Source organism: Muscardinus avellanarius, assembly GCF_963383645.1.
Source record: "Muscardinus avellanarius genome assembly, chromosome: 16".
NCBI classification, from domain to species: Eukaryota; Metazoa; Chordata; class Mammalia; order Rodentia; family Gliridae; genus Muscardinus; species Muscardinus avellanarius.
Genome location: NC_137802.1, coordinates 4,171,468 through 4,183,256, shown reverse-complemented (window position 1 = coordinate 4,183,256; position 11,789 = coordinate 4,171,468). Strand labels below are relative to the sequence as shown.

The window sequence follows — 11,789 nt, the reverse complement described above, 5'->3', positions numbered from 1 at the left end:
AAAAAAAGAAAAAAAAAATATATACACACACACACACACACACACACTCATATATATTTTTTTATTTTTATTTTTATATATTTATATTTTTGGTGGCATATATAAATATATATAATAAATAAATAAATAATCAAAAGGGCTGGCAGTGTAGCTCAGAGGTATAATGACCCTGGTTCAATCCTCAGTATAGAATGCACACGCACACGCGCACACGCACGCACGCGCACACGCACACGCACACGCACGCACGCCCCGCCTTCTGGGTCCACTAGAACCCAGGAAACCACCTTTGCAGAAGTCGCTCTCCCGCTCCGCCCGGGCCGCCAGCAGGGGGCGCCAGAGGCCTGAGACTCGGCCAGTCTGAGCTGCTCCCAGATAATAATAATAATAATAATAATAATAATAATAATAATAATAATAGGGGGCCGGGAGCTGGCCTGGGGGGCCACCTGCAATCCCAGCACTTGGGGCCGAGTCTGGAGCGGGGTCCCAGGGCGACCTCCAGACGAGGTCGTTTCTGACGTCAGCAGTGTCTCCTAAAATGATTTTGGGGGGGGGTACTGGGGATTGAACCCAGGAGTTTTTATTTAGAAGCAGGGTCTCGCTGGGGTGCCGAGGCTGGCCTCCAGCCCGTGGGCCTCCTGCCTCGGCCTCCCAGGTCCTGGGGTCACCTCTGCAGGGGGCAAGATGGAGAACGCGGCCCGGCCCTCGGCTGCAGGAGGGGCCCGCGGGCGGTGTCCACCCGCGACGTCAGCGCCGGGCCGGACAGCTCCGGGGGAAGTGGGGCCGCGGCGGCCAGGGGGTCCAGCCAGGGGCGCCCCAAGCCCCGGCCCGTCCCCTGGGACGGACACCCTCGGCCCGCGGGCACCCCGCCGCCCCAGCGCCGGCCTCTCCATCCTCTCCGGCCTCTCCGGCCTCTCTCTCCGTCCTCTCCATCCTCTCTGTCCTCTCCCTCTCTGTCCTCTCCGGCCTCTCCATCCTCTCTGGCCTCTCCCTCTCTGTCCTCTCCGTCCTCTCTGTCCTCTCCGGCCTCTCCGGCCTCTCCGTCCTCTCCGGCCTCTCCGTCCTCTCCGTCCTCTCTGTCCTCTCCGTCCTCTCCCTCTCCGTCCTCTCCGTCCTCTCCGTCCTCTCTGTCCTCTCCATCCTCTCCGTTCTCTCCGTCCTCTCCCTCTCCGTCCTCTCCCTCTCCATCCTCTCTGTCCTCTCCGTCCTCTCCGTCCTCTCCGGCCTCTCCGTCCTCTCCGTCCTCTCCGTCCTCTCCCTCTCCGTCCTCTCTGTCCTCTCCGTCCTCTCCGTCCTCTCCGTCCTCTCCCTCTCCGTCCTCTCCCTCTCCGTCCTCTCCGGCCTCTCCGTCCTCTCCGTCCTCTCTGTCCTCTCCGTCCTCTCCCTCTCCGTCCTCTCCGTCCTCTCCGGCCTCTCCGTCCTCTCCGTCCTCTCTGTCCTCTCCGTCCTCTCCCTCTCCGTCCTCTCCGTCCTCTCCGTCCTCTCCGTCCTCTCTGTCCTCTCCGTCCTCTCCCTCTCCGTCCTCTCCGTCCTCTCCGTCCTCTCTGTCCTCTCCATCCTCTCCGTTCTCTCCGTCCTCTCCGTCCTCTCCCTCTCCGTCCTCTCCGTCCTCTCCGTCCTCTCCGTCCTCTCCGTCCTCTCCGTCCTCTCCGTCCTCTCCCTCTCCGTCCTCTCCGTCCTCTCCGTCCTCTCCGTCCTCTCCGTCCTCTCCCTCTCCGTCCTCTCCGTCCTCTCCGTCCTCTCCGTCCTCTCCGTCCTCTCCCTCTCCGTCCTCTCCGTCCTCTCCAGCCTCTCCGTCCTCTCCGTCCTCTCCGTCCTCTCCGTCCTCTCCCTCTCCGTCCTCTCCGTCCTCTCCGTCCTCTCCGTCCTCTCCGTCCTCTCCCTCCGTCCTCTCCCTCCGTCCTCTCCGGCCTCTCCGTCCTCTCCGTCCTCTCCCTCTCCGTCCTCTCCGTCCTCTCCGTCCTCTCCGTCCTCTCCGTCCTCTCCCTCCGTCCTCTCCCTCCGTCCTCTCCGTCCTCTCCCTCTCTGTCCTCTCCGTCCTCTCCATCCTCTCCGTCCTCTCCGTCCTCTCCCTCCGTCCTCTCCCTCCGTCCTCTCCGTCCTCTCCCTCTCTGTCCTCTCCATCCTCTCCGTTCTCTCCGTCCTCTCCGTCCTCTCCCTCTCCGTCCTCTCCGTCCTCTCCGTCCTCTCCGTCCTCTCCGTCCTCTCCCTCCGTCCTCTCCCTCCGTCCTCTCCGTCCTCTCCCTCTCTGTCCTCTCCGTCCTCTCCGTTCTCTCCGTCCTCTCCGTCCTCTCCCTCTCCGTCCTCTCCGTCCTCTCCGTCCTCTCCGTCCTCTCCGTCCTCTCCGTCCTCTCCCTCCGTCCTCTCCCTCCGTCCTCTCCGGCCTCTCCGTCCTCTCCGTCCTCTCCCTCCGTCCTCTCCCTCCTCTCCGTCCTCTCCGTCCTCTCCCTCCTCTCCGTCCTCTCCGTCCTCTCTGTCCTCTCCCTCCTCTCCGTCCTCTCCCTCTCCGTCCTCTCCGTCCTCTCCGTCCTCTCCGTCCTCTCCGTCCTCTCCGTCCTCTCCCTCCGTCCTCTCCCTCCGTCCTCTCCGGCCTCTCCGTCCTCTCCGTCCTCTCCCTCCGTCCTCTCCCTCCTCTCCGTCCTCTCCGTCCTCTCCCTCCTCTCCGTCCTCTCCGTCCTCTCTGTCCTCTCCCTCCTCTCCGTCCTCTCCCTCTCCGTCCTCTCCGTCCTCTCCGTCCTCTCCGTCCTCTCCGTCCTCTCCCTCCGTCCTCTCCCTCCGTCCTCTCCGGCCTCTCCGTCCTCTCCGTCCTCTCCCTCCGTCCTCTCCCTCCTCTCCGTCCTCTCCGTCCTCTCCCTCCTCTCCGTCCTCTCCCTCCGTCCTCTCCCTCCGTCCTCTCCGTCCTCTCCGTCCTCTCCCTCTCCGTCCTCTCCGTCCTCTCCGTCCTCTCCGTCCTCTCTCTCTGTCCTCTCCGTGCTCTCCGGCCCGCCGCTCCCCGCGCCGCCGCCAGGGGGCGCCCGGAGCCCGCCCAGGCCTCCCCGCGGTCCGCGGCCTGCAGATCCGCCCTCGCGTCCTCGGATGGAGTGGGATGGGAGGTAACAGGGCCAGCGCCAGCACGGCCCCGCCGGACCCCGCGCCTCGCCGGCTGATAGAGCAGGTGCATGGCTTGTTAATTATTATTATTATTATTATTATTATTATTATTATTATTATTATATTAATTGTACTAGGGATAGACCCAGGGCATTGTACCTCCCAGCTACACCCCAACCCTATTTTTCTTTTTTTTTTCTTTCTTTTGCGGGTCTGGGGATGGAACCCGGGGGCATTCGAACTCCGAGTTACACCCCCCGCCCTATTTTTATTCTTTATTTGGAAGCAGGCGCTCACTGCGTTGCGGAGGCCTCACTAAGTAGCCGAGGCTGTCCGCGAACCGCGGTCCTCCGGTCTCAGCCTCCCGAGTGCTGGGTGACGAGTGTGCGCTGCCACGCGGCCCGGTGTGATTATTTACCTAATGTCCGTCTCTCCATCAAAACGACCGGGGTCCATTTTGCTCCCACTCTTCCCCAAGCTCAGCGCAGACTGGCACACAGTAGGTGCTTAATAAAAGTCTGATGGATAAGCCGGGCGCGGGGGCGCGCTCGCCATCCCAGCATTCGGGAGGCTGAGACAGGAGGATCGCGGTTCGAGGCCGGCCTCGGCTGCTTAGCGAGGCCCTCGGCACCTCAGTGAGACCCTGACTCAAAATAAAGAATAAAAAGTAGGGCGGGGGTGGAGCTGGGAGGCGGAGTGCCCGGGATGGCCTCCAGGCTCAGGCCTCCCTGCCTCTCCCCAGCCCTCTCCCCTCTCTCTCCCCTCTCTCCCTCTCTCTCTCTCTTTTCTCTCTCTTTCTCTTTCTCTCTTTCTCTCTCCCTCTTTTCTCTTTCTCCCCCCCCCCGCCGCCTCCCACACCAGCTCGGCTCCGACCGCACATCTGTGGGGTGATTGTCTCCAAGACCACAAGGTAGGAGGCAAATTATAGCCACGGGGCGGGGCCTGCGGCAGACCACGCCCACCTCCCGGCCCCGCCCACCCGGCCCCGCCCTCGCCCCCGCCAGCTGCTGGGCGCAGGCGCGACCCCCCCTCGCCCATTCATTAATTCACTCATTGATTCGCTGACCAGCAGGTCAACCCCGGGAAGCCGGTCGCAAGTAAAGGATGGCCTCAGGGTCTGGGAGTGCGCATGCGCGAGCGCAGGGAGCACCGCGGGGAGCACCGCCGCCGAGCCAGCGCCTCCACCCCCGAGCCACACCCCCGGCCCTTCTCACGTTTCGTTTCGGGACAGGGCCTCTCTAGCTGGCCCAGGCTGGCCTCGAACCCGCGATCCTCCCCTCTTGGCCTCCGCAGCCGCCGGGGGATGACAGGCGTGCGCCACCTTGGCCTGGCGCAGGAGGAGGGTGATTTTAACCAGAAAATTCCGGAGCCAGGTGGATCTGGCGGCCCCGCCCCGGCTGTGTGGCCCTGGGGAGCCTGCCCTCCGTGGGCCTCAGTGTCCTCCTCTGTAAAATGGGTGCGAGGGCAGCCGGACCCCGCGAGGGCGAGTGGGAGCCGGCTCCATCCTCGCAGTCCCCCGCGTCCCTCCACCTCCGTCCCTGTCCCGTCTCCGTCCCCACCTCGGCCGGGGTTTGAGAGCAGAAACCCGGGCAGGCACGGCCACCCGGGCGCACCGCAGAGGACCGGAGGGGAGGAGGGCCAGCGGCGCGAAGGACCCTCTGGTGGTCTCGGAGGTTTTGTTTTATTTTATTTTATTTTTCAGTACTGGGGGTGGAACCCAGGGGCTTTGACCTCCGGGCTACACCCCCAGACCTATTTTATATTTTATTTGGAAACAGGGTCTCACCGTGTTGCCGAGAGCCTCACTGAGTAGCTGAGGCCGGCTTCGAGCCTGCGCGATCCTCCTGTCTCAGCCTCCCCAGTCCCGGGATCATATTTTTAATTTTTGTTTACTTATCGTCGCGCTCCTGGGGGTGGAACCCCGGGGCACTCCGTCCCTGCGCTGCGCCCCCGGCCCTATTTCTTAGTCTTCATTTTGAATCGGGGTCTCGCCGAGTGGCGGAGGGCCTCGCCAAGCCGCCGGGGCCGGCCTCCAGCCCCATCCTCCGGCCCCGGCCTCCCGAGTGGCGTGCGGGGGTCACGGGCGCGCGCCACCCAGCCCTGCCGGGTCCTCACAGCGAACAGAAACAGAAAACAGTGGCGATGGCGCCCTCGGGCCGGTTTTGCGTCTCCGGCAGTCAGGACGGCCTTCAGAGCCCAGAGAGGCCGGCCGCAGGTCCAAGTTCACGCAGCCCGAAGCCGGCCGCGGCCTCTCGGGCCCCGAGCCCCCGGCCGGCCTGTCCAGGCCGAGTGTGGGCCTGGGTGGGTGGGAGCGACCACCCCTGGGGGCCGGGTCCCCCGAAGCCGGCCGGGAGGCTGCAGCCGGCCCGGGGGGCGGAGGAGCGGCCATCTCTCCTTCCGGGGGGAGGACGCGCTCCAATCAGAGCCGGGGCCTCATTCACAAATCCACCGCGTGCCCGCCCGTGCCAACCGCCCAGAGGGCAGCCGCCCCCGGAGCTGTGGGTGGCCACTCGGCGGGGCCGGGCCAGCGCCCTCCGCCTCTCCCTCCCCGCGCGGGGGCCATGGACGCCGGGGGCTCCCGGCCTCGGCTCCCGCCTCTGTCCGCATAAGGCGTCTGGGGCTTCTGGGGGCGCCCCGGCACCCGCCCCGGCATGGAGGTGCCCGGGCCCCTGGTGCCCAGCAAGCCCGGAGGGACCTCGGTCAGATGGCAGCTGTGTTACGACGTGACGGCCAAGATGTGGTGGATGGTGAGCGGGCGATGGCGGCGGGCGGCGGGCCAGGGGTTTCTCCGCACGCGTAGGAGCCCGCGCTCCCCGGGCGTGTGCGGAGCCGGGGGCAGCGGGGCACGAGGGCGGCCGGCCAGCAAGGGGCCCGCCGCCCAGGGGGGCTCGGCCGGGCGCCCTGAGGCCGGGGGCGCTCAGCCGGGGCTGGCAGGAGCCGCCGTGTGACCCCGGCCCCCCGTCTCTGTGCCCCTCGACGCCCTCCTCGCTCCCGCCGGTCACAGTCACAGCCCACGGTTCTGGGGCGCCGGGGTCCCCAAGTCTGGGCGCCCTTCCGGAAGCTTCCCGGGGACCCCCTGAAGCTGAGACCCGGCCGGATGGGGCCACGCGTGATTCCGGGGCCCCGGGTGCCAGATATGGCGGGGTGGCCCCGAGCCCCGAGGCCGTCTGCGCGGCATCCAGCCGATGTGTCCAGGCGCCGCCGCCAGCTCTGGTTCGAGGCCGGCTCTCGGTCACGCAGGCCGGAGTCCGGCCTGGGCCTGCCGGGCGCCCCGGGCGCGTCCGGTCTCCCTGGGCGCGGGGTCCCCGCGTGCGCACGTGTCAGGGCCGGGGCTCCTCGGGCCTCGGGCTGGAGTCCTGTGGGTCCGACGGGGCGTGCGCAGTGGCGCCTGGCGACCTGCGCGGACCCCTCTCGCCGCACCCCGGGGTCGGGGCCCTGGCGGGGAGGGTCAGAGGCTCAGGCCCTGCCCGCGCCCGGCGCGCCACGCCTTGGTTTCGCTTTTCCTTCCCGGCTAGTCCTTGAAGACATTCTTACTAGGCCCCGGGTCCTGCTCTCAGGGACCCAGAGAGTGACAGCGGTCCCCGAGCTGTCCCCGGCGGAGGGTCCGGGGGGAGACGCAGAGGAGACCGCCATCGCTGTGGAGGGGAGGGGGACGCAGAGCTGGCGGCCCGGGAGGATCCTGGGGGCCTTGGGCTGCCCTGGAGGACGAGGCGCCTGAGCTGAGACCTCGCTTCTGTCAGAGAACGAGGAGGAACAGCATGGCAGGCTGAGGGTGCGGCCGTGCAAAGGCCCTGGGGCAGGACCAAGCTTGCGGGGCTGGAGCCCAGGGAGGTGGGAGGCGGGAGGGGACGGAGAGGTGGTGCGGGGCCCTGTGGGCTGCAGGGACCACTCGGGCTTTGGCCACAGGAGGTGGGCAGAGGGGACATGCCTTATTTTACGTTTTCTGAAGTTCCCTTGGGCTCCTGCAGAGAGGAGGCATAGTCGGGGCCGACGTGGCGGCGGGGATGGGGTGGCGGCGGGGGCAGCGTCCTGCCGGCCGTGCCGGGGCCTGGAGGGAGGGACGGGGCTTCGGGTGGAGGCCGCCTAGGACTCGGCAGCGCAGCGGGACCAGAAGCCAGAGACGTGGCCGGCCGTGACCGGGTCACGCCGTAGGCTCGGCAGAATGGGGGGGGGAAGGGGCCAGAGGCCGGCGGGAAGCGGCGCGGCCGCCCCATGTCCGGGTCTGGTTTTTCTTTTTGCAGATCTGGGGGCGGGACCCGGGGCGTTCGACCTCCGAGCGACACCCCCTGCCCTGTTTTTAATTCTTTATTTTGAAACAGGGTCTAAGTTGCCTCGCCGAGTAGCCGAGGCCGTCCGCGAACCGCGATCCTCCGGTCTCGGCCTCCCGCGCTGGGATGAGGAGCGCGCGCCCCCGCGCCCGGCTCTTATTCTTTATTTTTTAAACAAATTGCGGAGGGCCTAAGTCGCTGAGGCTGGCCTTGAGCCCGCCATCCTCCTGCCTCAGCCTCCCCAGGACTGGGCTCGTTCCCCGGGGTTTAGAGTCAACCGCGGACGGCAGTTTGAGAAAAGAACGTGCGTATCCAGCCCCTGGGGGGGGTCTCACCAACAGAGGTGGGAGCCCCGCGGGGAAGGCTGGACCTACCTGTGGGGGGGTCACTTAGCAAAAAGGACTGTGGGGGGGTGACGGGAGATTTGTGTAACTCACCCAGCTCCGCGCCCTCGGGACGCCCCCAGCCTCCCCCGCGGCCCGGCGGCGGCGTGGACCAGGCAGAGGTCAAAAGACGCTCTGTGAAGCCGGGCGTGGGGCGCACGCGTGTCCTCCCGGCACTCGGGAGGCCGAGACGGGAGGATCGCGGTTCGCGGACGGCCTCGGCTCCTTAGCGAGGCCCTCGGCAACTCAGCGAGACCCGGTTTCAAAATAAAGATTAGGAAATAAGGCTGGGGTCGCTCGGAGGTCGAATGCCCCTGGGTTCCATCCCCAGACCCACAAAAAAAAAAAAAAAAAAAAAAAAAACTCACGCCGGGCGCGGTGGCGCAGGCTTGTAATCCCCACGCTTGGGAGGCTGAGACAGGAGGATCGCGCAGGTTCGAAGCCAGCCTCAGCGACTTAGTGAGGCCCTGTTTCTAATAAAATATTAAAATAGGTCTGGGAGTGTGGCCTGGAGGTAGAAGGCCCCTGGGTTCCACCCCCAGGACCACAAAACAAAACCCCTCACCCCACTGGCATCTTGTCAGCCGTCACCTCCGTCTGACTCAGGGTGAACTCAGGACCTTGTCACGAGCCCATCGCCCCCGGAAGCCCCGGCCAGGCCTCGGTTTCCCCTTCAGAAACGGGATGACAACGGCCTCCTCTTCTGGGCGTGTGGGGGCCGCACAGACGCGGGGGCCGGGACCCAGGGCGGGGGCTTCTCAAAGGCCTCGCCTGTGACCTGGGGGGTCGCTTCGCTCTAAGCAGAAACGTTTCTTGTCCTCCTCCTCCTCCATCTCCCTCCTCCTCCTCCATCTTCCTCCTCCTCCTCCTCCTCCATCTTCCTCCTCCTCCTCCATCTTCCTCCTCCTCCTCCTCCTCCTCTTCCTCCTCCTCCTCCTTCCTCCTCCTCCTCCATCTCCCTCCTCCTCCTCCTCCTCCTCCATCTTCCTCCTCCTCCTTCCTCCTCCTCCTCCTCCTCCTCCATCTCCCTCCTCCTCCTCCATCTTCCTCCTCCTCCTCCTCTTCCTCCTCCTCCTCCATCTCCCTCCTCCTCCTCCTCCCTCTTCCGACTCAGGGATGGAACCCAGGAGCACTCTACCTCCCAGCTACACCCCCAGCCTGTTTTTATTTTTTATTAGAAAACAGGGTCACAAATAAGTCACAGCGGCCTCAGTAGCCGAGGCTGGCCTCCGGCTGCGGCCTCCTGTGTCGGCCTCCCAGGCGCAGGTGCCAGGCTGCGCCACCGCGCTGGGCCCCGCGCTCCTGGGCAGCTCCCGGGAGGAGTGTTACCGCGCCTCTGGTGTCCGTCCTGCAGAAGGAAGGTGCCGGAAACCCACTGGCCAGGCCGAGAAGCTTCCAGACCAGGGGAGGAGGAGGGGGAGGAGGGGGAGGAGGCCACAGCGCATTCCTCCCCTCGCCCCTCACCGCTCCATCGGGGTGAGCAGTGGAGCCCCCTCTCCTCGGCCACGGTTTGGGCCCCCATCCCGGCTCCGATCTTCGTGCCTCGGTTTCCCCACGTGTCGGGGCTGCCTCCAGGATCGGGGTCACTCCGGGCCGCCGCACCCCACCCCGCTCTGCGTCCCCGGGGTCCCCCAGCCCGCGCCCCCCTGCCGCCGCCCCGCCCGGGGAAACATTCCGTGGTTTGGAGCAGACTGTCCGGCTCTGCGCGGCCTCAGATGTGGGCAGAGTGGGCGGCGGCACCCGGACCCCCACCGTGCGGAGGGTGGCGGCCTCCGCACCCAGGGCTCCGGGCTCCCTCCTCCTCCCGCCCGGGGCGTGCAAAGGCCCTGGGGCAGGGCTGCCACGTGGCCTCTCCTGCCTCCTCGAGAGCCCCCTGGGTTGGCCACTGTGACTTCTCTGGGTAGTGTCCGTCCACTACCTGCTGACCCCCGTCACCGGCCCTGGGGAGGGCAGGCCGCTCCCCGGCTCACCCCTGCTGTGCGGTCGCCACCCAGCTCACAGACGGGGCGACCGCGGAAGTCCTTCTGGCGTCCGACCGCAGCCTCTCCGGCTTTACTTTGGAAATCTGACCCACTCCTGACCGGGCCGCGTCCTCGAGCCAGGCACCGCCGGCCTGGGCCGCTCGTGTCTGCGCGGGCGTCCTCCCTCTGCTCTTGAGAAGAGGGACCCAGGCGCAGAGGGTGGAAACGACATATCTGATGTCTTGAGACTTAACTATTTCTAGTTTTTTAAATTTTTATTTATTTATTTATTTTTTGCAGGTCTGGGGATGGAACCCAGGGGCATTCGACCTCTGAGCTCCACCCCCTGCCCTATTTTCTATTCTTTATTGTGAAACCGGGTCTCCCTGAGTCGCGGAGGGCCTCGCTAAGGAGCTGAGGCTGGCCGCGAACCGCGATCCTCCGGTCTCAGCCTCCCGATGCTGGGATGACGCGCATCTTCACGCTGGGCGCAAGGCCATGGCGCTGGCCCGGCCGCCCGGGAGAGGTGGAGATTTTCCTGGGGCGATAGGAGCCCGGGGAGGCCGCGGGGGGCTGAGGGGAGACGAGGCCGCGGTGGGGCCGGGAACTGAGGCGCGGGCCCCACGGGGTGCAGGTGGATCGCACAGAGGGGCCGGGATGGAGAGCGGACCCGAGAAGAGGGCGAGCGCCCGGGCCCCGGGTTCTGGGAGACCCCGAGTGAGGGGCGGAGATCATGGAGCCGGAGAAAATGTCTGCAGCGTCGTCCTGTGGGATTAAGAACTGTCTGCGAGCCCGCCATGGTGGCGCGCACCGTCATCCCAGCATCCGGGAGGCCGAGACGCGAGGATCGCGGTTCGCGGCCGGCCTCAGCTGCTTAGTGAGGCCCTCGGCAACCCAGTGAGACCCGGTTTCAAAATAAAAAAATAGGGCCGAGTGTGGCGACGCACGCTCGTCATCCCCGCGCTTGGGAGGCGGAGACAGGAGGATCGCGCAGGTTCGAAGCCAGCCGCGCGCGCTGGCTTAGGAGACCCTGTTTCCAAATAAAAATATAAAATAGGTCTGGGAGTGTAGCCCGGAGGTAGAAGGGCTTCCAGGAACCCCAGAACCACCAAAAAAATAAAAAAAAGGGCTCAGAGAAAGAATGCCCCTGGGTTCCTGGTTCCATCCCTAGTACAAAAAAAAAGAAAGAAAAAAGAAAGAAAAAGAAAGAAAGAAGGAAAGAAAGGCTACTTCTCAGGGGCGTGAGTGTGAAGAGTGTAAAAAGTCATGCACAGGAGTCGGGGTGGGGATGGCGGATGGACGGATGGACGGATGGACGGATGGACGGATAGTGGGGCGGGTGGGTGGATAAATGGATGGATGGATGGACAGACGGACGGACGGGCGGGCAGCGGTTCGGATCCAAGCTGTCACCGCGTGACCCCGGCCGCCCCCGGCCCGGTGCAGACCCGGGCAGCGCGACGCCCGCGCCCGCCTGGCACCGGCTTTGATCCCCCGCGCGGCTCAGCCGGGACCCACCGCAGACAAATGGGTGGAAAATTAAAGTAGCGGCTGCGCCTAATGGCCGCCTCCGGGGGATTGTTACCAGCTGGAGGTGGCCGGGCGAGGGGGCGCAGCCTGGCCCGCCCCGGCAGCCCCGCCTGGCGCGCCGTCCCCCGGGCTCCATTACTGGGTCGCCACCTCCGGGAAGCCCACCCGGGCCAGGCCGATGCCCGGGCCGCTGGGCGCCATCTTACCTTCCCAGAGGAGTGTGTGCGGGACGGGAGAAGGCGCTGTCTGGTCGCCTCCTCGCTGTGTGTCCCTGGGGAGTCCCTGCCCTCTCTGTGCCTCATCCTCCAAAAACAGAAAAAATAGTAAAAAAAAAAAAACCAGAAACAAATAGTAAAAAAAAAAAAAAAAAAAACCAGAAACAAATAGTAATCCCCAGCCGGGCGTGGGGCGCACACTGGTCATCCCAGCACTCGGGAGGCGGAGACGCGAGGATGGCGGTTCGCGGACAGCCTCAGCTACTTAGTGAGGCCCTCGGCAACTCAGTGAGACCCAGTTTCAAAATAAAGAATAAAAAATAGGGCAAGGGGGTGGAA

General features: G+C 65.4%; 1 protein-coding gene across 1 annotated transcript in view; it reads left to right on the top strand.

The window, feature by feature from the left end:
- Positions 1-5,744: 5,744 nt before the first annotated feature.
- NFIC (nuclear factor I C) overlaps positions 5,745-11,789 on the top strand; it is a gene marked incomplete at both ends in the record, with an annotated part of 44,498 nt that continues 38,453 nt past the window's right edge. The window contains one exon of the mRNA XM_080712179.1: positions 5,745-5,840. Coding sequence (XP_080568305.1) covers positions 5,745-5,840 — 96 coding nt within the window. The remainder of the gene's footprint in view (positions 5,841-11,789) is intronic.